Genomic DNA, 24,284 nt, shown 5'->3' with positions numbered 1-24,284 from the left:
TTACCATTGTACAAATGAGGTAACTGAAGCACAGAGAAGGTAAGTGACTTGTCCAAAGTTACACAGTAGACAAGTGGCAGAGCCGGAATTTGTACCCATGGCCTCTGACTCTCAGGCCCAGGCTTGTTCCGCTAAGTCACGCTATTATTGTACTAATGTGTTAATGTAAGAGGTTTTTCCTATATTCATTCAATTGCATTTGAATGCTTGCTGTGTGCAGAGCATTGTACTAAGCACTTGGGAGAGTACAATATAACAATAAATGGACACATTCCCCGTCCACAATAAGCTTACAGTCTATATTCATCTTTGTCAAAGAAATAATAGATTGTAATGAATAAACAAACTTTGGGCATGCATTCTTCCGTTATTTTGGTGTGCAATGCATCAGTGTTTATGAAAGAGTAAAACAAATCAAAGTCAAGGAAATCCCAGCTTCTTAGGAAATGAAGTTTTGAGTGAATTGATTTCAGTGGATTTCAGAGAGAAAATGAGCTTGTTGTGGAGAGAATGTGTCCGTTGTACTCTTACTCTCCCAAGTGCTTATTACAGTGCCATGCACATGGTAAACCCTCAAAAACTATGATTTATTTATTGGTTGAAGAAACAAGTAAATGCCTCTGACCCCAAAACATTCCGAGTCATGTTGTAAAACAGAGCAAGTCTCTTGAGTTCCATACTGCCCAACTTGTACAGAAAAATTAACAGCAGCCCATAACTTATGGTCTCTGACAGCTACATCAGATATATTGCTCATGAACGTGGAACAATGAAACAAAATGAAACTTTCTACTAGTAGCTTCTGTTTTAAATTTGTGATATTTTAGCTTAAATCCTAAAAAGAACAGACATTTGAAAGTACCAGAAGATCTTCAGAGGAAAGATTTGTTTGTTTTGTTTCTCCCACCAACAGGAAAAGTAGAAATATCAGTGTTAAACTTGGATTATCATATCCAATGATTAGGTAGTGTTCAAAAATATCAACCTTACTAAAATGATGCTTGAAAAATATCTGCTTAGAAAATATCAATTATTTTATTGACTGAATGGGCATATAGGAGAGTGATTACTACAGTGGAAATAATTCCTGGTGGCATATTTAGTATATTGCAGTAAGTGCTGAGCGCAAATTCTCTTCTGAATTTCAAATCTATTCTTCTAGTAGATTTTAAAATATTTTTATAATTTAATTCTCTGTTGAGGTAATTCCTATCCTGCCAAATATAACAAATGGAAAACATACTATTTATACTCTTCAGAGCTATATTTGTAAAAATATTGATAAAAAAATCAAGTTGCATTTCATCCTTACAAAATGTATTAAACGTGTGAACACCCATTAAACACCCACAAAGAACACTACAGGAGGTAACCTTTTAGGGCACATATGTGCAAAATAAGAGGGCCTTAAAAAAGTCCTTGATAAATGAGTTTCCAAAGAGCTCAGATATTTCACTACTTCTTCCTATAAAGATTTCAATCCATCTTCCACTACAATGAAAGAGAAACCTCTGCAAAAACCGAAGTTCTTAACCCCTATCTGGGAGAGGCAAAGGACAATAAAGGATGATCACAAACCATCAACCGAATTTATCACCATATTGTGCTTTTAAAAGCGTGTGTAATGCATTTCCTTTTCTTTCTCCATTTACTCTTCTGGGTAGACATTATGCTCCTTAATGTAGGCAATAACTGAGTCTGGAACCAGATATTTCACACTTTTTCTCTGACGTATAGCCTGTCGTATTTGCGTGGCGCTAACTTCACTTTGCTTCCATTCTTCGACCAGGTGGATATTATGCTTATACCTAGTTAAAAGAGCTGATTCAGAGATGTACTGAAGGGGATCGCAACCTGGCCGGTTGACGCACACCATGCCAAACTTTTCCACTATTTCTTGAATATCTTCACTTTTCCAAACATTAGGGGTCAGAAATGTCTTCAGTAGATCTGCTCCACATAGAAACTTTAGCTCAGGTACAACTGAAAGAAATAAGAGAAAGCAACTGTAAGAATATATAAAGGGCATTCTGTAAGTTTTTCCTCTTCTTCAAATGCCATTGAGTCTTTTAATAATAATAATGATATTTGTTAAGTGTTTACGTTTCCTACCCATAGAGACTCCATGGACACGCCCTCTTCAGAACGCCCCATCTTCTGTCATAAAGTCGTTCTGGTATATGTAACTAAGGAGTTTTCTTGCTAAATATATGGAAGTGGCTTACCACTGCCTACTTCCACGCAGTAAAAACGTGAGTCTCTGTCATTGCCACAGATCAACATTTTGATCACTTGATCATCCGCCTTTGACTTTTTCCCATGTTGTTGCTGCCCAGCACAGGTGAATTGACTTTGTCTGACACTTTGGCTTAGATCTTTCCATTATGAGTAGCCCTATATGATATAGCTCTATGCTTAATCGGCATACGCAAACTCTCCTGCCACGATATACTTATACTAATAATGACGGTATTTGTTAAGTGCTTACTATGTGCGAAGCAGTGTTCTAAGCACTGGACTACTATATATAAAGGCTACTAATGACTACTAACCTCTCATATATGGCAGACTACTGCTCTTCCCACCCTTGAAGCCTTATTAAGGTCACATCTCCTTTGGGAGGCCTTCCCTGACTACGCCCTCTTTTACCCAGCTCCCTTCCCCTCTGTGTCATCTATGCATTTGGATCTGTGAGATTTGGGTATTCAATATTTGACCCACTCTGATGCTCACAGCACTTATGGACATATCTATAAATTATACATTACTTATATTAATGTCTTTCTCACCCTCTAGATTGTAAGCTCATTTTGAGTAGGGAACATACCATCTCTGTGTATTCTACTCTCCCAAGCACTTACTACAGCACTTTGCATAAAGTAAGCATTCAATAAATACCATTGATGATGATGATGATGATGATGATGATGATTTACCCACACTCTTCATCCTCCCCTTTGTACTGAAGCATTTGGATCTGTGCCCCTTTAAGGATTACGCTATTTACCCAAACCGCACAGCAGTTAAGTACTACTTTTTTTTTTAAATGGTAGTTGTTAAAGTCCTTATTAGGTGACAAGTACTGTCACCATCTTGACATTAAGACTGAACTTTCAGTAAATTGTTCGGTTTATCTTCCTCTGAGTTTGTGTAGGTCAACAAAGCCATACAGGAGATACTGCATTTTCATACACGGGAGCAGTGGTCATTGCCATGTAAGTTCCTGCCTTTATCTCTCAATAGGGTCTAGATGGCTAAATTTATTTTACAGCTATGGATCAATGTAGAGATGGGCGATTCTTACTGAGTTTGCACTAGTCACCATTTTGCCAGAAGAAATTTCCTAGTTTGCTAAATCGTCGAGCAGTGAACCTGGGAGCCAGAGGGGCTGGGTTCAAATTCTTGCTCTTCCACCTGCTCTCTGGGTGACCTGGGGCAAGTCACTAAACTACTTAATTCCTCTGTGCCTCAGTTTCCTCATCTGTAAAATGGAGATTCAGTACCCATTCTCGCTCTCCCTTAGTCTGTGAGCCCAATGTATAACAAGGACTGTGTTGACCTGATTTTCTTGTATCTCTCCAGCACTGAATACAGTGTTTGACACAGAGTAAGTGCTGAACAAATACCGCCATTATTACTAAGCTTGACACTGTGCAAAGGGAATGGGTCTACCAACTCTGTTGTACTCTCCTAAGAGCTTAATTCAGTGCTATACACACTGTAAGTGTTCAATAAATACCACTGATTGACTGACCGACCTCCAGACTAAACTCTCCCAGTTGGTGGTCTATGGAGATGCTAGACATTGCTTAGGAAGCTGGCATCATTTCCTGATTCCAGCCAGGCACAGAAATGTTGTTATCTTGTCTTATGCTGTCGAATCATCTCCGACCCATAGCAACACCATGGACACATCTTTCCCAGAATACCCGAACTCCATCTGCAATACCATACACTACCATAGAGTTTTCTTGATAAAAATATAGAAGTGTTTTAACATTACCTCCCTCCGCACGGTAAACTTGAGTCTCCACCCTTGACTATCTCCAATGCTGCTGCTACCCAGAACAGGTGAGTTTTGACTTGTAGCAGATTGCCTTTCACTGGCTACCTACTGCCCAAGCTAGGGATGGAATGGATATGCCTCTGCTTGACTCTCCCTCCCATAGTCAAGACTGGAAGAGTAGTGGAAACTCTCCAGGTATGACCCCGAGAGGGGTCATGTTGTTAATTTACCTGAAAAACCTAGAATACCTTAGGTTTGCCATCCTCTCTCCCCTCCTCCAACCCTCCTCATCCTCATCCCAGAGGCAAAGCTAGGCTAGAAGTGAGGGGAGGCCAGGGCCAATAGCAACTAACTGGGCAGGGTCCCCACCAATCATAAGGCAGGTGTATGGAAGTAATCTCATATCATACCTCCAGAGACCAACCCAGTCATCTCAGTGTAAATTAGGCTTCTCTACAAAAACACCACTAGTTTATTTGTTGAAATAAAACCAGGCTGGGAATGCTACCAGCCGGAGGGGTTCGCTCAGATTTTTAGTTCTAGCTTGCCCATCGGAGCTTGCCACCGTTCATCAGATGGTGAAGATGACATCCCTTTTGAGAGATTTGAGGCTAGTCTTCATTTACAAGCAAACAGAACAACTCAATCCTGTCTTTTGATTTTGGGTAACACAATCCAACCTAGTTCCACAGCAACAACATGAAAAAGACCTAGTGATAGTGCTGAGAGCCAATGGATAATACTAATGATAATAATGATTGTGATATTTGTTAAGCATATACTATTTTCCAGGCACTGTACTAAGTCCTGGGATGGATACAAGCAAATTGTGTTGGACAAAGTCCTTGTTCCACATGGGGTTCACAGTCTTAAGCTCCATTTTACAAATTAGGTAACTAAGACACAGAAAAGTTCAGTGACTTGCCATGGTCACCCAGCAGACAAGTGGCAGAGCTGGGATTAGAATTCAGGCCCTTCTGACTCTCAGGCCCAAGCTCTCTCCCCTTGGCCATGATGCTTCTCTAGAAATGATATGTTTATCCACTGATGGAAGCAGTTATCTGCTATCTGAACCACTGGCTATCCTGTTAACTGATCTCTTTGCTAACCTCTTCTCTCAACTTCCATACTGATGCTTCATGTTTATATTGTTAATTACATAGCTAGGGGACTGCTGAGTGGGAATATGTCCATGCATATATAAGCAAATGTGTAGAAGCTTGAGGGTGGAAGTATGTCTGGTGTGGCTGTGATGTGAATGGGAGAGTGTGAGACAAAGAACAAGCAAGTGAGTCTGCTAAGGTCCGTGTGCATCCAAACTGAACAAAAGGAAGTGAAAATCTATTTTATAAAGGGAAAAGTTACATTAGAGGCAGGCTGAGGGATTGAGAAGAATAAAGTCTATGTGCCACAGCTGAAGAATGGAGAATTCTGTTAATATGAAATGTTACAAGCCACTAATTCTGAGTAAGACAAAACCTTAAGGAGTACTCACCCTCCCAAATTAGCCATTTCAGTGCTGTACTGAGCTCACTCCAAGGTCATCGCCACAGGTGGGTGTAGATTGTATGAGAAGCTACTCTGACCCATGTTGTCAAGGAAAAAAAAGCCTAATTCAAATTGCCTGAGTGCTCTTGAAATACCTCAACTTTCTCCTTTTCAGAAAGTACACAACAGGACTCCAGCTTTTATATTTAAAATATTCAAATGATTCCAAAAAGAAATGTAGTCTAGTGGCCAGTGAGGCAAGCCAAAAGGGGTACATTTCTGACTTGGTTGGCCATGGACTTCACCCTCTGCCAGCAAGGAGACCAATAATATTAATTTCCCACAAGTAAAGTGTGAGCTATACTCTCTTTTCATCTCAAGGCCATTACATAGAAGAGAGGGATGAGAATAATACCGAGGCTTGGGGATCACATATCACTTACTGTGTGTAAAGTAGAAGGTGCCTGAGATTTCCTTGGGTTCATTATCACACATCCAAACATACATTATTTTGGTGTATTCATTTCTAGTCTTGTTAAAAAATGGTAAATATTTGATCAGACTGAGCTTCTTGTGGGCAAGGAACGTGCCTACCAACTCTGTTATAATGTACTCTCCCAAGCGCTTAGTGCCGTGCTCTGCATACACTAAGCACTTAATAAACATAATTGCTTTTCATTCATTCATTCAATCATATATCTTGGGCACTTACTGTGTGCAGAACACAGCACAACCATCCTTCCCATCTCACACGCCCACAACCTTGGTGTTGTCCTTGACTCAGCTTTCTCATTCATCCCGCACATCCAATCCATCAGCAACACCTGCCAGTCTCACCTTCACAATATCGCCAAGATCCGCCCTTTCCTCTCTATCCTAACTGCTACCTTGCTGGTACAAGCTCTCATAATATCCCGACTGGATGATTGTGTCAGCCTCCTCTCGGATCCCCCTTCCTCCTGTCTCTCCCCACTCCAGTCTAGTCTTCATTCCGCTGCCCGGATCATCTTCCTAAAGAAATGCTCTGGTCATGTCACTCTCCTCCTCAAAAACCTCCAGTAGTTGCCTATCAAGCTTCACACGAAACAAAAACTCCTCACTCTTGGCTTCAAAGCTCTCCATCACCTTGCCCCCTCCTACCTCACCTCCCTTCTCTCTTTCTATTGCCCACCCCGTACACTCTGCTTCTCTGCCGCTCACCTCCTCACAGTCCCCCGTTTGCGCCTGTCCCACCATCGACCCCTGGCCCACGTCCTACTGCTGTCCTGTAAAGCCTCCCCTCCTTACATCTGCCAAGCTAACTCTCTTCCCCTCTTCAAAGCCCTCCTAAAAGCTCACCTCCTCTAGGAGGTCTTCCCAGACTGAGCCCCCCTTTCCCTCTGCTCCCCCTCCCATCCTCTCCCCCCACCATCTGCTCTTCCCCCTTTCCCTCCCCTCAGCACTGTGCTCATTTGTATATATTATTTATTACCCTATTTATTTTGTTAATGAGGTGTATATTGCCTTGATTCTATTTATCTTGATGATGTTGTCTTGTTTTTGTTTTGTTCTGTTTTGCTTTGCTGTCGGTGTCCCCAGTTTAGACTGTGAGCCTGTCACTGGGCAGGAATTGTCTCTATCGGTTGCCGAATTGTACATTCCAAGCACTTAGTACAGTGCTCTGCACATAGTAAGCGCTCAATAAATACTATTGAATGAATGAATGAATGAATACTAAGTGCTTGGAAAACTACTACACTAGTAGTAAACAGACACATTCCCTGCCAACAATGAGTTTACAATTACTAGTCCTGTCACAGATTCCGACTTCAACCATCACTAACATGTCAACCAAAAAAATCCAAATTTTTTCTTAAGAAATTCTCTAGAGAGAGTAGATTTCAAATTTAAAGTCCAAAATGACCAAGTTACTAGTGTTACATAGAGGTTGTCAATTCCATTTATCCTAGAGGTAGCAAAGTGAGACAAAATGTCCTTGAGCACTCACAGGCATCCAGCGAAATGATGCCTCGTTTTTTCCACAATTGACAGTGGATCTAAAGCCCAAATGCTTACATTGGGGCTCAAAGGTTTTGGGAAGCAAAATTGTCTTTATGGCATTCCATGTGCCATAAGCTGTAGAGAAGCAGAACCAGGAAATTTTCTTCCAGTTTTTGACTGGGGTCTCTGAATCAATAATGGTCACAGAAGCTAATCACAAAAAATCTCAAGATAGATTAACCCTAGAAGAAACAGACATTTGGGTGGAGAAAGAAGATAAATTCAGGCACCCGTAAGACTTTACTAAAAGAAGACAGGTAACATCAATTAAAAGGAACAGGTTTGGATGAGTCAACTCAGAAACTTTAAATACAGAGAATTCAACTGAAAAGGAAAAAAAAAATATCAAGTGTCTCTTCTTGTACAGGGAGTGAAATACTTTATGTATTCCAATTTCATCAAACTAGAGGGGTTTATGGAGACACTGGGGGAGTCAGGGAGCATACAGAGAGGACGTGGAATGCAGCTATAAAAGGTTCACAAACCAAAATAGAAAACAATCCAGAGAGTAATATGACCATGCAGATAAGTTCAAGGAGGATATAAAATCATACAAATAAAGGGGAAAATAGTTGTGGCAATAGGGAAAAAGAGGATGCAGATATGCAAGGATCCTTAGCTGTCAGCAGAGAAGAAAACGGTGACTTTCAGTAACCTGCGGCAAACACTATTACACAGTAAAAGCATGCAACTGTGTAATTATGGGGCTTTTCAAATCTGCTATTTTAAATTTGCAATGACGGAGTGGCAGGAAGACTAGGAAACTATGGGTTTTTTGTTTTTTTTGACATCAACTCAAAGAATCTAAAATGCGTAGTTTGTCAAGAAAATTTAAATTTAAGAGTGGCGTTATATTTCTTCTCCCCCAACCTCTGCCTTCTACTCCAGTTGCCCCTTCCCATGAACTTCACTTGAGTTTCTTTTCCTGACTACTCCTCTCCTGCGCTGCCCGCTGGCAACATTAGCAGTAACTGAGAACACTGTTGCCAGCGTGTTGGGCTGGCTGAACTCAGAAATAGCTAGGGTCCATTTTTCAGGCTTCCAGTTGGAGTGGGAAGGGAGTCCCAACTTTGCCAGATTTCTCTCAGGGTTGGGGTCAGCAGGAGTTCAGACCAGTTTCTGGGTGCACTGTACTTCTTCAGTCTCTCAGCGTATTAGTATTCAAACTGCCATGTGGGATTTCCAGTTTCTCAGAAATGCAAATGATTTTCCTCCAATCTCCTCCCTGCCCCTCTAGTTTTCATTGTTTTCCTGAGATTTTAATGCCAGCACCAGCTGGACTAGAGGAGCTCTCTCACATTAAAACCATTTAAGTCTTCACTAAAAGGTAGCTGGCACTAATCTACTAAATTTTGTTTCAGTTTGGCTCTCCAAACTGTGTCTTAGCTGGGAGAACTAGTACAGGGGTTAAGTTTGAGTGGTTAGTACATAAGCCCTTATTACAGTGCTCTGCACACAGTAAGCGCTCAATAAATATGATTGAATGAATGCTTCGCACACCGTAAATGCTCAATAATGTGATTGATTGATTGACTAAAAATGAATTCCCTACCATGTTTTGGCAAACTCATGCCTTCTATCAATTAATAGAATGTACTGAGTGGCTATGGTACGCGGGACTGACTCTCTTCCCCTCTTCAAAGCCTTACTGAGAGCTCACCTCCTCCAGGAGGCCTTCCCAGACTGAGCCCCCCACTTTCCCTCTGCTCCTCCTCCCCTTCCCCTCCGCCCTCTGCTCTTCCCCCTTCCCCTCCTCTCAGCACTGTGCTTATTTGTATATATTATTTATTACCCTATTTATTTTGTTAATGAGGTGCATATCTCCATGATTCTATTTATCTTGATGATGTTCTCTTGTTTTGTTCTGTTTTGCTTTGCTGTCTATCTGTCTCCCCCGTTTAGACTGTGAGCCCGTTATTGGGCAGGGATTGTCTCTATCTGTTGCCGAAATGTACATTCCAAGCGCTTAGTACAGTGCACTGCACATAGTAAGGGCTCAATAAATGCTACTGAATGAATGAATGATTGTTCTAAGCACTTGAGAGAGTAGAATGGATATGATCCCTGCTAAAAGGAGCTTACGACCTTCTGAAGTTATGGCACTAAGAACTTTCTGGTACAGCCAAACTCTGGGTTGCAACCACTCCACAGTAGTAAATCTGGGCATACATCATGCACGGATTTCTCCGACTCAGTCAATCAGAGGTGCTTATTATGTAAGGAGCACTGTACTAAGCAGTTACAAAACCTAAATTCCATAAGCCCCACCCTTGAAGCCACAGTTGATTAATGTGGTTAATCAATTGTTTTCCCAGTACTTCCCTCCCCTACTAGGCTCTTTGATCTGGCTCTCCCTTATGGGATCAGTTAGCTCATTCATTCAATCTTCTTTATTGAGCGCTTACTATGTGCATCACTCCAGATTGGGAGTGGAGCTTGGCCCCTCTCTCTACTGTCCCCCTTTGGTATTTATTTTTAACTCGTGAGCCCCCACACCTCTCTATCCTGGCAGAAGGGAGGCAGGAAAATGAGCCATGGCCCTGGCTGGGAACTTCCGGGTGGCCAGACTCCCTACCTAGCCTCCTCACCCAAACACTAGGGCAGGCCGGATTTCATCCAGCCATGTCCTCCTCCCTTGTCGCTCTCTGTCAGCTCCAACCACCTCCATTCCTCTCTTGCCCTTTAATCAATCAATAGTATTAACTGAGCACTAACAGTGTGCAAGGCACTGTACATTTGGAAGAGTATAATATAATAGGGTTGGTAAACACATTCCCTGCCCACAAGGACCACTTGCCCACATCCTATCTCTGGCCTGGAATGCCCTCCATTTTTATAGCCGACCGACGATCCTCTTCCCACCTTCAAAGCCTTATTGAAGGCACATCTCCTCCAAGGGGCCTTCCCTGACTAAGCCCTCCTTTCCTCTTCTCCCACTCCTTTCTGTGCTGCCCCGAACTTCGATTTGACCCTTTATTCACCCCTCCCTCTGCCCCACAGCACTTATGTACATATCTGTGATATATTTCTTAATATTAATGTCTGTCTCTCCCTCTAGGCCATAAGCCTGTGGTGTTCAGGGAATATGTCTACCAATTCTGTTATACTGTACTCTCTCAAGCACTTAGTACAGTGCTCTGCACAGAGTAAGCACTCAATAAATATGATTGACTGATTAATAAATGAATTACGGATATGTAAGTGATGTGGGGCTAAGGGTGGGGTGAATAACAAAGTGCTCTGGGTTCCTTTCAAACCTATGTCATCTGTTTTACCACCCACTTCACCCCACGCCCCACCACCTAATTCCCACCTGCGGCCTCAGATCCTTCCTGAAACTTTCCAACCCATTTGAATCCCTTTTTCACATTCCTTCTCTCTTCCATCCCTATATTGAGACTTGGGCTCTTAAATACAATAATAATAATAATGGTGGTATTTGTTAAGCGCTTACTATGTGCAAAGGTAATCAGGTTGTCCCATTTGGGGTTGACAGTTTTAATCCTCATTTTACAGATAAGGTAACTGAGGCATAGAGAAGTTAAGTGACTTGCCCAAAGTCACACAGCTGGCAAGCAGAGGAGCTGGGATTAGAACCCATGACCTCTGACTCCCAAGCCCGGACTCTTTCCACTGAGCCACACTGCTCCTCTAATATCCATGTGGATATGCCCAACAACCCTTCCACTGCCTGCTTTTTTTCACTCTTCAACTCCAATGAACTCTGTTCCAACCTACCTCACCCAATCAACTTAGACATGTGCTTGATCTTTCATATCTAGTTACTGTGAAATCTTTATCCTCACCAACTCAGAAATCTCCCTATTCGACCACAACCTCCTCACCTGCCTTAATTCTCAAACACCCACTCCCCCCAGATCAGTCCTGTTCCTTCATAGAAACTGCCTATCTTTTGACCCTCTCAAATTTTCTAAAGTCATCAGGCCCCAGTTGGTCTCCATTCCTTCTCAGTGCACAAATTGATGCCTACAGCACCATTCTCTCCATTGAACCCAATTACCTAGCTTCCCTGTACCTCCGCTGATCTTGTACCACTAAGCTGCTACCTTGGATCACTTCCACGGAAGGCTTACTCTGCTCCTGTGCTCGAACTGTGGAGTGCTGCAGGTGGAAATCCAGACAAGTCAAATTCATCCCTCTCAATTATATCCTCTACAGTGTAAATAATGCCCTCTCCTCCACAGAACAATATTTCTTCATTCTTATTGACCCCATTCCCACTGCCTATGCCAGCTGTTCTAGACATTTAACTCTCTTTTCAAATCCCCTTCCCGCTACTCCCCTCATATCTTTCCCCTAATGATCTGACCACATACTTTATGGATAGGCTTGGATAGGCTCAGGAATGATCACCTTAAAAATCTCCCCTGCTCGTCTCCACCCACTCCCTCTTCCTGCCACCTCTTTGGCTCTCCCTTCTTTTCTAGGAGAAAGAGGAAATCTCTTGCCTCTTCTCAAAATCTACACTCTCCACCTGTGCCTCCAACCCCACTCTTTCACACTTTATGAAAGCACTTGCTCCCTCACTTCATTCCTCCCTGACCACCATTTTCACCATGGAAGCAGCATGGTGTAGTGGCTAGAGAATTAGCTTGGGAGTTAGAGGTTATGGGTTCTAATCCCAGCTCTTCCACTTGTGTGCTGTGTGACTTTCACTTCACTTCTCTGGGAGGGCCTCAGTTCCCTCATTTGTAAAATGGGGATTAAGACTGTGAATCACTCCTGGAACAACTTGATTACTTTGTATCTACCCCATCACTTAGAATAATGCTTGGCATATAGTAAGCACTTTAAAATACCATAATTATTATTATCATTATTATTATTATTATCAACTGTTCACTTTCCAGTGTCTTCTAATGCAATGTTTTCATAGATGCCCATATCCTTTATTCTAAAAAAACCCAAGACCTCCTGTGACCCCATAGCTACCCCTAGGTATGCCCCATCTCCCTCCTATCATTCCTCTTCAAACTCACTGAGTGAGTTGTTGACAACTACTGCCTCCATTTCTTCTCCTCCAGTTTTCTGCTTGATCCCCAATCTGATTTCCACAGTCCAATGAAACCTTCCTTGCAATGGTCACCAATAGCCTTCTTCTTGCTACCTCCAAAATAAACTCCACAATCAGAAGACATTCTTAATGATCCAACCTCCTTAAAAAAGTATTCTGTCTGCCAGGAAACTCAGACTAATTGTTTTGAATTCTGTGTACTGAATTGTGACTAAGTGGGACAGGAACTATGTTTAATCTGATCAACTTGCATCTACCCCAGGGCTTAGAACAATGCTTGGCATAATAAACACGTAACAAATACCAAAATGACTCATTATTATTATTATCATTATTATTAGCTACTGCTCAGAGATGCTGGTTGCCAGGACAAGTTTAAACAAGTTTAGGTTGGTAAGCAAGAGAGGTGGCTACTTCATGACACCCTCACAGAAGGAGCAAGCAGCATGGAAGTGCAATTTTGCAGGGATTTTTCATCTGGAAACATGGCAATTTTGAGCCCTACTAATTGCAAAATTTAAACTGTAGGCAGATTATATTTATCATTTGTTCTTAATTGTAATATGTTGTAGATCTAGGTTTGGGTTTTGACCTAGGTTTACCTGTAGACTGTAAGGTCCTTGTGGGCAGGGATCAAGTCTATCAATTCAGTTATACTCTCCCAAGTGCTAAAAACACTGCTCTGCACACAGTAAGCACTTAGTAAATGTCACTGACTGATTCACTGATAGCTGCCCTCCCGCCCCACTTCACTCCCCTGATGAGCCTCTGCCCTGCTTCTCTTCAGTGGCTTGTTGGTCTAAGGGTATGATTCTTGCTTTGGGTGCAAGAGGTTCCAGATTCAAATCCCAGATGGGCCTATTGTGTCTTGGAAGCAGCATGACTTAGTGGATAGAGCATGGGCCTGGGAGTAGGAAGGACTTGGGTTCTAATCCCGGCTCAGCCACGTGTCTGCTGTGTGACCCTGGGCAAGTCAGTTCATGTTATCTGTAAAATGTAGATTAAGATTGTGAGCCCCGTGTGGGACAGGGACTGTGTCCAACTTGATGATATTGTGTCTACCCTAGCACTTAGAACTGTGCTTGGCACATAGTAAGCTCTTAACAAGTACCATAGTTATTATTGATGGACTTCTGGAAAATATTCTCTGTCATGTCATTATGTTTTCTATCAGTGGTATTTACTGAGCTTTCACTCTGTGCAGAGCACATTTTTGTGTTCAGTATAACACATGGCAGTACATCAAGCCATGTTGGGGAGCGGGGGGAATTTTTTTTCTTTTTTCAGAGTGTCCAAATGTCTGAGGCATATGCTGAAGGCTTAATGCTAGCCTCCTTGCCCCAATGCTTATTCATTCATTCAATAGTATTTATTGAGCGCTTACTATGAGCAGAGTACTGTACTAAGCGTTTGAAATGTACAAATAGGCAACAGATAGAGATAGTTCCTGCCCTTTGATGGGCTTACAGTCTAATCGGGGCAGACAGGCAGACAAGAACAATGGCAATAAATAGAGTCAAGGGGAAGAACATCTCATAAAAACAGTGGCAAATAAATAGAATCAGGGTGATGTACATCTCATTAAACAAAATAAACAAAATAAATAGGATGATGAAGATATATACAGTTGAGCGGACAAGTACAGTGCTGAGGGGGTGGGATGGGAGAGGCGGAGGAGGAGAGGGAAAGGGGGGAGAAGAGGGTTTAGCTGTGGAGAGGTGGGGGGGTAGAGGGAGCAGAGGGAAAAAGGGGAGAGCTCAGTCTGGGAAGGCCTCTTGGAGGAGGTGAGCTTTAAGTAGGGATTTGAAGAGGGGAAGAGAATTATATTGACGGAGGTGAAGAGGGAGGGCATTCCAGGACCGCGGGAGGATGTGGCCCAGGGGTCAACGGCGGGATAGGCGAGACCGAGGGACGGTGAGGAGGTGGGCGGCAGACGAGTGGAGCATGAGGAGTGGGCAGTAGAAAGAGAGAAGGGAGAGAGGTATGAAGGGGCAAGGTGTTGGAAAGCCTTGAAGTCTAGAGTGAGGAGTTTTCATTTTTAGCGGAGGTTGATAGGCAACCACTGGAGGTGTTTAAGAAGGGGAGTGACATGCCCAGAACGTTTCTGCAGTAAGCAGGCAGCCGAGTGAAGAATAGACTGGAGCGGGGTGAGAGAGGAGGAAGGAAGATCAGAGAAAAGGCTGACCTGCCTGGACTCTGGGGACCCCCTCTGATCTGCAGGGTGGACAGCTGGGCTGGCTCATCTGCAGACATAAGGGTCCCAGGAACACACCTGGGAGGTATGGCTCCAGTATGTTACTAAGAACCATAGTCCTACTACTAATAATAATGATGGTATTTGTTAAGCACTTATTATGTGCCAAGCCGTGTTCAAGCACTGGGGTAGATACAAGGGTATCAGGTTGTCCCATGTGGGACTTAGTAAAGTCTACTAAAATCCACTCTCCTCCAGGAAGCCTTCCTGACCAATCTCATCTCCCCACCCTATTTCCCTCCCTACTTTGCCACCTATACACTTGAGTTCTTCCCCGCAGCATTACTCAGCACACTACTTTCCCTACATTTACCTATATAGCTTTATACTATCCTTTTCCTACACAATTTATTTTGATGTCTGTCTCCCCTTCTAGAATGTAAGCTCTTCGAGGGCAGAGATCATGTCTATCTCCCTATTGTTCTATCCTGAGCACTTAGTACAGTGACCTGTACAGATTAAGCCCTCAATAAATACTATTAATTGATAATCCCAGGTCTATGCATCTTCAGACCAAAAGATGTATAAGAATATATAAGTATTTTCCAGAGAAACAGTTAAGATGTAAGAAGTATCTAGGTACATGCTTACCTGTGCTGACATGATCACTGCCTTACTGTTCCAGCTTTAAAACAATGTTGTTTTTTTTGTTTTCTTTTTTCATAAAGGATAAACAACAACAAAAAATCAACCTCCATTAAGTCCAGAGTAAATTTATTTCAGTGCAGCAGCTACTGTGATCCAAATTGCAGCTGCAATCATGTTGGTATTTATACTCATTTCTGGCAAATGGCCTAAAACCACCCATCTCATTTGCTTCTAAATGCAACTTTGCTATTCCATTCAAGGTTGTTTAGACCTTAGCATCTTCCCAACTACCTAAATAAATAAATAAACTTTCCCAGTTTGTACTGACCTGTGTGAGATGAAGAACAGGGGTCCTTGGTGAGTGTTTCACTGGACTGACTGTCCCTCATGGCTCCATTCTGACCCAGTGCTGATCTGAGTAATTCATTGCGATGGTACCTGGGTTTTTAACATAAAGACTTGAGTTTGAGGTAATCCTCAATGATCCGCAAAACAATTACTTTGTGTTTCAATTTCTAAAACAAAAATCTTCTTTCATGCACTTCAGGATTTAATAAGGCAAGATTTTGCTATATTCATTCTCTATTTTAAGATCTGTGTCAGTGGGCATTAACACAATTCAGAATACTCTAAAAACTCTTCCTTTCATATCTTTACTTTGAGTATTACTTGGTTTATTAAGAGTCCTCTTCCAACAGAGGATGACTATAAAGAATTTCCACAAAGTAATGGAAATAGACAATTAAAATCTTCTTTTACCAGTCATCTATACTTTTAATGCCTATCTTCCCAACTACACTGTAAGTTCTTGGCAGGCAGAGATCAAGTTTACCAACTCTATTTTATTATGCTCTCCCAGTCATTCAGTACAGGGATTTGTACATGATAAACATTCAATAAATACCATGGATTTATTGTCTGATGGAAGGGATGATTACTAAAAGTTGAAAAGAATATCAAATCAATCAATCAATGCTATTTATTGAGCACTTTCTGATGCAGAGCACCGTACTATATGCTTGGGAGAGTACCAACAGAGTTGGTAGACACTGCCCATAAGGAGCTCAAACCTCGAGATATTTAAACTCAAATAATCAAGCTCAGGTCACATCTAGAAAATGCAAAACTTTGTTCCAGAGACAGAGAGAACTAAGCCAAAATAAAGTCCAATTTGTGGCTCTTCATTCAATCAGCCTCTTACCTGTCCATTAATCCTCAATCATCTGGAAAAGAGGAGAATGTAAATTGGGGGCTTTACCAGATGCTGGATAAAGGAGAATAAAAGCTCAGTGGAAGGGTTGAAAAGCAGTTACAAGTAGTGATATTGATTGAGTTGTTTCTTTTCTCATGACTCAAAAACTTGCATTTGTACCATTTCCCTGTCAGAATACAAACTCCATGAAAGCAGACTCTATGTCTTCTTCCACTGAAATTCTGTCTACATGGCTCAATGAAAAGAGAATGGGCTTCGGAATCAGAGGTCATGGGTTTGACTCCCGGCTCTGCCACTTGGAAGCTGTGTGACTGTGGGCAAGTCACTTAACTTCTCTGGGCCTCAGTTACCTCATCTGTAAAATGGGGATTATCTGTGAGCCTCACGTGGGACAAACTGATTACCCTGTATCTGCCCCAGCACTTAGAACAGTGCTCTGCACATAGTAAGCGCTTAACAAATACCAACAATATTAAACTGAGGAAGAGTCCCACAGTACCAGAAACTCAGAGGAGCAGACCCTGGAGGCAGCAGCAGTAGCTGCCTGTCTCAGAGGCAGGCCACCCCCAGAATGGATTAGGTCCTGGGAAAGGTACTGCTGCCTTGTTAGGTTTTTCCAAGGGATGATACCCTCTGGGAGAATTCGTCTTGCTGTCGAGCCATCTGTGACCCATAATGACACAATGGACACACCTCTCCCAGAACTCCCCACCTCTATCTGCAGTCGTTCTGGTAGTGGATCCGTAGAGTTCTCTTGGTAAAAAATATGGAAGTGGTTTACAGTTGCCCCCTTCAGTGTGGTAAAATTGAGTCTCCGCCCTCGACTCTCTCCCATGCTGCTGCTGCCCAGCACAGGTGAGTTTTGACTTGTAGCAGATTGCCTTCCACTCGCTAGCCACTGCTCAACCTAGGAATGGAATGGACAGGCCTCTGCTTGACTCTCCCTCCTGTAGTCGAACCTAATAATAATAATAATGTTGGTATTTGTAAAGCGCTTACTATGTGCCGAGCACTGTTCTAAGCGCTGGGGTAGACACAGGGGAATCAGGTTGTCCCACGTGGGGCTCACAGTCTTAATCCCCATTTTACAGATGAGGTAACTGAGGCACCGAGAAGTTAAGTGACTTGCCCAAAGTCACACAGCTGACAAGTGGCCGAGCCGGGATTCGAACCCATGACCTCTGACTCCAAAGCCCGTGCTCTTTCCACTGAGCCACGCTGAACCTGGGAGAGTACTGAAAACTTTCCAGGTGCGACTCTAAGAGGGGCTGTAGTAACACATATGTTTGTTTTTTTGTTGGGATTGGGGGTGGGGAGAGCTGGGTATTTTTGCTTGTCACTCCTATCTCTGTCTGTCTCTCTCCTCTTCCATCCCTCTCCCCTCCTTCTCTATGTTGTCTCTTTCTCACAGCCTTATTCCCTCCCTCATCTTGGAATGCTGGTTCTGCCCCTTGAAATCCTACCTGTTTTCCCTACTTTACGCTTCAGAAAATGTGGCCACTTTCTAGTCATCAGAATGGGAAAGTCACTTCTCTCTGCCTCAGTGACCTCATCTTTAAAAAGGGATGGCCTAGTGGAAAGAGGAAGGGCCTGTGAGTTAGAGGATCTGGGTTTTAATCTGGATCCACCCCTTAGCTGCTGTGTGACCTTGGGCAAGTCACTTTACTTCTCTGTTAACTTCAAGCCACTTATCCTCTCCACTGCCACCCCACCCCCCCACCCGCCAGACTGTAAGCAAGTTGTGGGCAGGGAATGTGACTGTTTATTGTTGCATTATACTCTCCCAAGTGCTTAATACAGTGCTCTGCACATAGTAAGCACTCAATAAATATGATTGAAAGAATGAATGAATGAGTTATCTGTGATTCTGTTCCCTCATCTGCAAAATAATAATGTTGGCATTTGTTAAGTGCTTACTATGTGCAGAGCATTGTTCTAAGCGCTGGGGTAGATACAGGGTAATCAGGTTGTCCCATGCGAGGCTCACAGTTCATCTCCACTTTACAGATGAGGTAACTGAGGCACTGAGAAGTGAAGTGACTTGCCCACAGTCACACAGCTGCCAAGTGGCAGAGCCGGGATTCGAACCCATGACCTCTAATTCCCAAGCCCGGGTTCTTTCCACTGAGCTACGCTTAATACTTGTGCTCCCTCCTACTTAGAGTGTGAGCCCCAAGTGGGACCATATTATCATGCATCTACCCCTGTGCTTAGCACAGTGTTTGGCCCATAGTAAGTGCTTAACAAATATCATTATTATTATTATAATTACCTGTTCTCCCTCCCACTTAGACTGAGAGCCTCATGAGGGACAGAGTTTGTGTAGACCTAGTTATCTTGTATCCACCCCAGTGACTAGTATAGTGTTTGACAAAAAGTAAGCACTTAACAAATACCACAGTCATTATTAAAGAAGAATTGCATTTTTGCATGTCTAAAGGATTTTGAAGGGTCTCTTCTAGGTTGCAGTGAAATATGAGTGGGCCTCAGGTTAAGGTCATAAAATATAGAAGTACAAAGATATTCTTCTTTTTGGTTACCTCCATTATCTCTTTTAAACTTTCAGTGTAAATTTTAATATAAAATTGGTATAAAATTTCCTTCAAGGCACAATTAATTTGCTCCTTGATGGAGTTAATTTACTGTTCTTAAATGATTCCTTAGTCACATTCACGATTCATATCTCACTATCCTATAGTCTAACTTTCTTGTGACAGGGATCATAACCCTTAACTCTATCATATTGTATTTTTCCAAGTGCTTAGTACTGTGCTTGGCACTCAGTAAGCACTCAGTAAATACCACTGAATGATTGGAGTTACCTTCAAATGCCCCCAAACAGTTTTTACCTGTAGGATCTATCATTGAATATACAAATAAATCACATTTCAAGGGGAACAGTAAAACTCCTGACAACTCAAATCACATCTGTTTGACACCAGGAATCTCTATAGATAACACTTTGATTTCTATGACATCAGTTGAAGAGAGTTTTGAGAGTAAGCCAGAGAGAACTAGACTGTAAGATCTTTGCGGGCAGGGAACGTGTCTACCAACCCTGTTATTCTGATATATCGTAATCTCCCAAATACCGGGTTCTGAACACAGTAAGCCTTCAGTAAATATAGATGGCTGATTGATTACTAGAGTTCTACAGAAAAGACAAATTTTTCTGATTGTTTGAGCCCCTTTCCCATGGAAGATGAACAACATTATATGTGACCTGTAGGTGGAGTAGTAATATTGAGTTCCTTAAAGGCCAGCAAGAAAGAGGCTCCCCTGGACCCGTGGCCACCTCCTTTGATGCTTTATAGCAACCTGGGTTTCACAGCTCTGCCTCCCTGTTTGGATAGACAATTTTCCCACTTAACATTACTCACTTGCCCCCAGTTTCTATTCTAATTTCTCAGGCTTCCACTTGCAAGACTACGAAAGAAAGGCCATGCTGAAGAGGGAACTTAAATGCCTTTGGATTTTGGTAGTATGTCTTCAGCCAGATATCAAGTGGGTACATAATTTTGAAAGTGTCTTGGCAACTCTCGGGAATAAAGACATCATATAGACATAGCCTATTTAGCTGGAGAGAGTTGTTTTGCCGTAGATGCATGTGTACATTTCAGCATGCAAATGATTGATGATCCAATGAGAAGTTTCCCTCGAGGGGAGAGCCAGTGCTCTATTTCATCACCATCCAGATTAATATACATATAATGCCATTTTTAGAAATTGGGAGGCATTCGGATCGACAGTATAGTATGCTGGCGATTCTCAGCACTGCCTCTCCTTTTCAGTGGATCTTTATTTGTCATCAGACTTTACTGAGCATCTTGTTAAGGTAGGGATTAGAATGAAGAATTGCCCCATTGAGTAATCCACTGGGACTTCAGCTGAAGTAAAATAGTGTCCTTACCTGGAAATCAAGTAGTGTTGTCCCCTCCTGCCCTTCTTCGCCCACTCCACCCAACTCCAGCCCTGACTTTTTTTGCTCCCCATCACCCATTGCCCCTTCTTAAACCATCTCCATTTCCTCCCCCAACTCCATGCCTCTTAAATCATTTTCCCATTCCCCAGCATCTCCTCACTTGCTTTACTCCCCCTCCCAGCCAGTGACACCAGTTTTTTTTTTTAACCTGTTTCACAGGTGCAGCTGGACTTTCTCTTCCCTGTCTTGATACATGTTTACTTGAACTGATATCTGTCTCCCCCTCCTCTAGACTGTGAGCTCACTGTGAGCAGGGATTGTCTCCCTTTATTGCTGTATTGTACTTTCCCAAGCGCTTAGTACAGTGCTCTGCACACAGTAAGTGCTCAATAAATACGATTGAATGAATGTGCAATACAGTCACCAGCCAGGGACCCTGGACAAAACCGCAGAGGGGGAGGGATTCAGGGCAGAGCTGGGGGCGGGGGTGGGAGGCTGCCAGTGTTCTCTCCCTCCTCTCTCCTGTCCCAGACTAGCTTGGTCTCCTGTGGTTATGTTCAAGCTAGTTGTAACAACTATTTTTAAAATGGCACTGGAAGGGTGAGGGAGGCAGATTTGGAGATCCAGGGATGGGGTAAGCATACAGGCACATTGAAGAAATTGAATTCTTCTCTTTTTAAGAGATGGGGAAGAGAATAATTTGATGAGCATGAGGACAGGACAGGAATTCCTCATCACCAGCTGGGGACACCAGGGAGCCACAGCACAACACAACTCTCAAACTGTGAGCTGCATAGAGAACAGTCATGGTGTCTAGTCTCATTTTCTTCTGTCTACTCTACTAAATAGCACAGTGCTTGACAAATTGTCTTGACTGCGAGTTTGTTGTGTGTTGTGTTATATTGTACTCTCCCAAGCACTTAGTACAGTGCTTTGCACACAGTAAGCACTCAATAAATACATTTGGATGAAAGTAGTAAGCACTTAATAAATATAGTAATTATTCCCTATTATCCTCCAAGAGGCTTTTCCTATTAATCTGGCATCTCCTTATGCTAGTTATCTCTTGCTGCCAACTAAGCACTTCACCTAAACACTTGGATACTCACCCACCCCCAAAATTACACACATACCTTTAAATACTGTTGCTTCCCTGACCCAGTAATTAGTTTTAGTGCCTGTCTCCCCCAGTATATTACAAGTCCCTTGAGGGCAGGGATTCTGTCTCCTAATTTTATTGTATTCTCAGTCAATCAATCAATCAAGGGTATTTTGTGAGGCTTCTTTGCAGAACACTGTACTTAGTGCTTGGGAGGGTTCAATATGGTTGGCCAAACCCTGCCTTCAGGGAATTTTCAGATTAAGAGGGGAGACAGACATTAAATAAATTACAAGTAAAGGGGTACAGAGATAGGTACAAAGATGCTGTGGGGATTGGGTTGAGGGAGTGGAATTGGCGGAGTACCTAAGAAGCAGCGTGGCTTAGTGGAAAGAGCCTGGGCTTGGGAGTCAGAGGTCGTGGGTTCTAATCCTGGCTCCGCCTCTTATCAGCTGTGTGACCTGGGGCAAGTCACTTAACTGCTCTGTGCCTCAGCTACCTCATCTATAAAATTGCAATTAAGACTGTGAGCCCCACGTGGGACGACCTGATTACCTTGTATCTACCCCAGCACTAAGAACATTGCTTGGCACATAATAAGTGATTAACAAATACCATCATTGTTATTATTATTATTATTAAATACTTAGCTGGTGGGACTAGGTGCACATGGGAGAGGTAGTAGGGAGGGAAAATAAAGTGGGGGGATGGAACTTTATTTAGTCCAGGATAGTTTACCGAAGATGTGAATAGGTATATGACAAGCTACAAATAGATATGAATATGATAGACTCTCCCAACTACCTAGTACAATACGCTGCACAAAGTAAGCACTCAATACTATTGAGTGATTAATTGATTCTGTTGAAGTAAAAAAAATCAGCTCCAGTTTGCATCACCAATGAAAGAAAGCTGGCTGAGGCTCACATCAAATAAGAATGAAGTAATGTTGAGTGGCGGGGAAAAGAAAGAGAAAACGAGGAAAGTGTAATCTAAGCCGGACTTGCCCTTTCCCCTGAGGTTTGTGACTGCGGGAAGGCAGACGTGATTCACTGTTATTCAGCTTCTTTGGTGACATCTGGATGTGAGTGTGATTTTTTTTTTCCACTACACACAGTGAGGAGATGGTGACTTCTCTTATAGGATTTGAAGGTCACCACTGTGATAAGCACCTCCGTCACCTTCAGGCTGGAGTGTACCAACGTACTCCATCTGCGACTGTCTTCGCACACTGCACAGAATTGCCGGCAACAAGCAGGGTGCAGTAGCTCGGCTGCTAAGTGGCAGGGGCTGGAGGAAGCACAATAATCAATGTTCTGCATCTGTACTGCTTACCAATTTGCTTCCAAGGTCACTTCACAACACCGCTGACTCGGAGCCAAAAAACTCCATACAGCTTGTGCCTCCATCCCTGAGTACCATAACAATTCAGACTAGCTGTTTCTTGGGATCTGAAAGCTTTTTTTTTTTTTAAGTGGTATTTGTTAAACAGCCAGGCACTGTTCTAAGCACTGGAGTAGATACAAGGTAATCAGGTTGGACAGAGTCCCTGTCCCATATGGGGCTCACAGTCATAAATCCCCATTTTACAGACGAGGTAACTGAGGTACGGAGAAGTAAAGTGACTTGTCCAAGGTCAAATGGGACACAAGTGGTGGAGCCAGGAGTAGAACCCAGGGCCTCTGACTCCCAGGTTGGTGCTCTGTCCACTAGGCCATACTGGTTATTTTCCTTAGGTGGCTCCAATCTGTAAAATTCCCTGCCAGTCTCAGTGGACTGCCCTTCAGGACCTACTAATATTGAAGCAGTTTTAAACATTGACTTTTCTGAGATATTGGCACCTGAAGGTTTTTAAGACTTCTTCTCTTTCAATATGTAATTTTGCTAGCTGATGTACCAATGGCTGGAATGTCATCTTTTATCGATTTTAATTAACACTTTAATTTTATACTGTTTTTGAACCCTGAGGCCATCTCACATAGAGTAGAAGTTTAAAAATTGAAGACATAAATCAACCATCTCCTCTGGACTGTAAGCTCATGGTGTGCTGAGAATGTGTTTGTTTACTGTCCTATTGTACTCTCAAGCACTTAGTACAGTGCTTTTCACATAATAAGTTCTCAGTAAATACAATTGAATGAAATAAGTAAATCAAAATCTATTCAGGCTCCCAATCACACCAAGGCTCTCAAGGTCTATGTGAATAAATGAGGGGAGCCCCTATTACTTTGACTAAATCAAATTAACAGTGAGGAAAGTACTGTTTCAACAAAAAGCCTTAAAAAAGTCCTGCAGTTGTTTCAAGGCTGCAAACCAAGAAAACGAGAGGTAAGCCTTTACAACAGAAACTTTTCAAATATCTCTCACTTTGGTAAATTGAAACCACACTATGTTTAAAAAAATTCTAGCTGAGTGATGCTTGAGGCTGTTTTGAGGGTCAAGAAACAAACCTCAAACGATATCAAATCTGATACCAAAGATTTCTGATGTGCACTGTATCCTCTCCTCAAAATTCAGCTCAATAGCATGGAAATTTACTAGTGGGAGCAATATTAGAATTTGTCGACAACACACTTTGGATATGGCACTGCACTAGATCCTCTGGAAGAATAGAATAAAGAAATGACAATACACTGTAA

The 24,284-nt window shown here is 42.5% G+C and overlaps 1 protein-coding gene and 1 non-coding gene across 2 annotated transcripts in view; both read right to left on the bottom strand.

Moving 5' to 3' along the window:
- Positions 1-1,013: 1,013 nt before the first annotated feature.
- The window catches only part of NMNAT3 (nicotinamide nucleotide adenylyltransferase 3), a 98,741-nt gene continuing 75,470 nt past the window's right edge, over positions 1,014-24,284 (bottom strand). Inside the window, exons 5-7 of the mRNA XM_039914132.1 lie at positions 15,815-15,849; positions 4,950-5,003; positions 1,014-1,983 (exon numbers count right to left, since the gene is read on the bottom strand). Coding sequence (XP_039770066.1) covers positions 1,649-1,983; positions 4,950-5,003; positions 15,815-15,849 — 424 coding nt within the window. The 3' untranslated portion in view covers positions 1,014-1,648. The remainder of the gene's footprint in view (positions 1,984-4,949; positions 5,004-15,814; positions 15,850-24,284) is intronic.
- Positions 4,082-4,219, bottom strand: LOC114816487. Its single transcript, XR_003764270.1, has one exon. It is a non-coding gene; the product is annotated as a small nucleolar RNA SNORA7 (small nucleolar RNA).

The sequence above is a fragment of the Ornithorhynchus anatinus genome, chromosome 1 (assembly GCF_004115215.2).
Source record: "Ornithorhynchus anatinus isolate Pmale09 chromosome 1, mOrnAna1.pri.v4, whole genome shotgun sequence".
Lineage (NCBI taxonomy): Eukaryota > Metazoa > Chordata > Mammalia > Monotremata > Ornithorhynchidae > Ornithorhynchus > Ornithorhynchus anatinus.
This window is presented reverse-complemented; position numbering and strand designations above follow the sequence as displayed.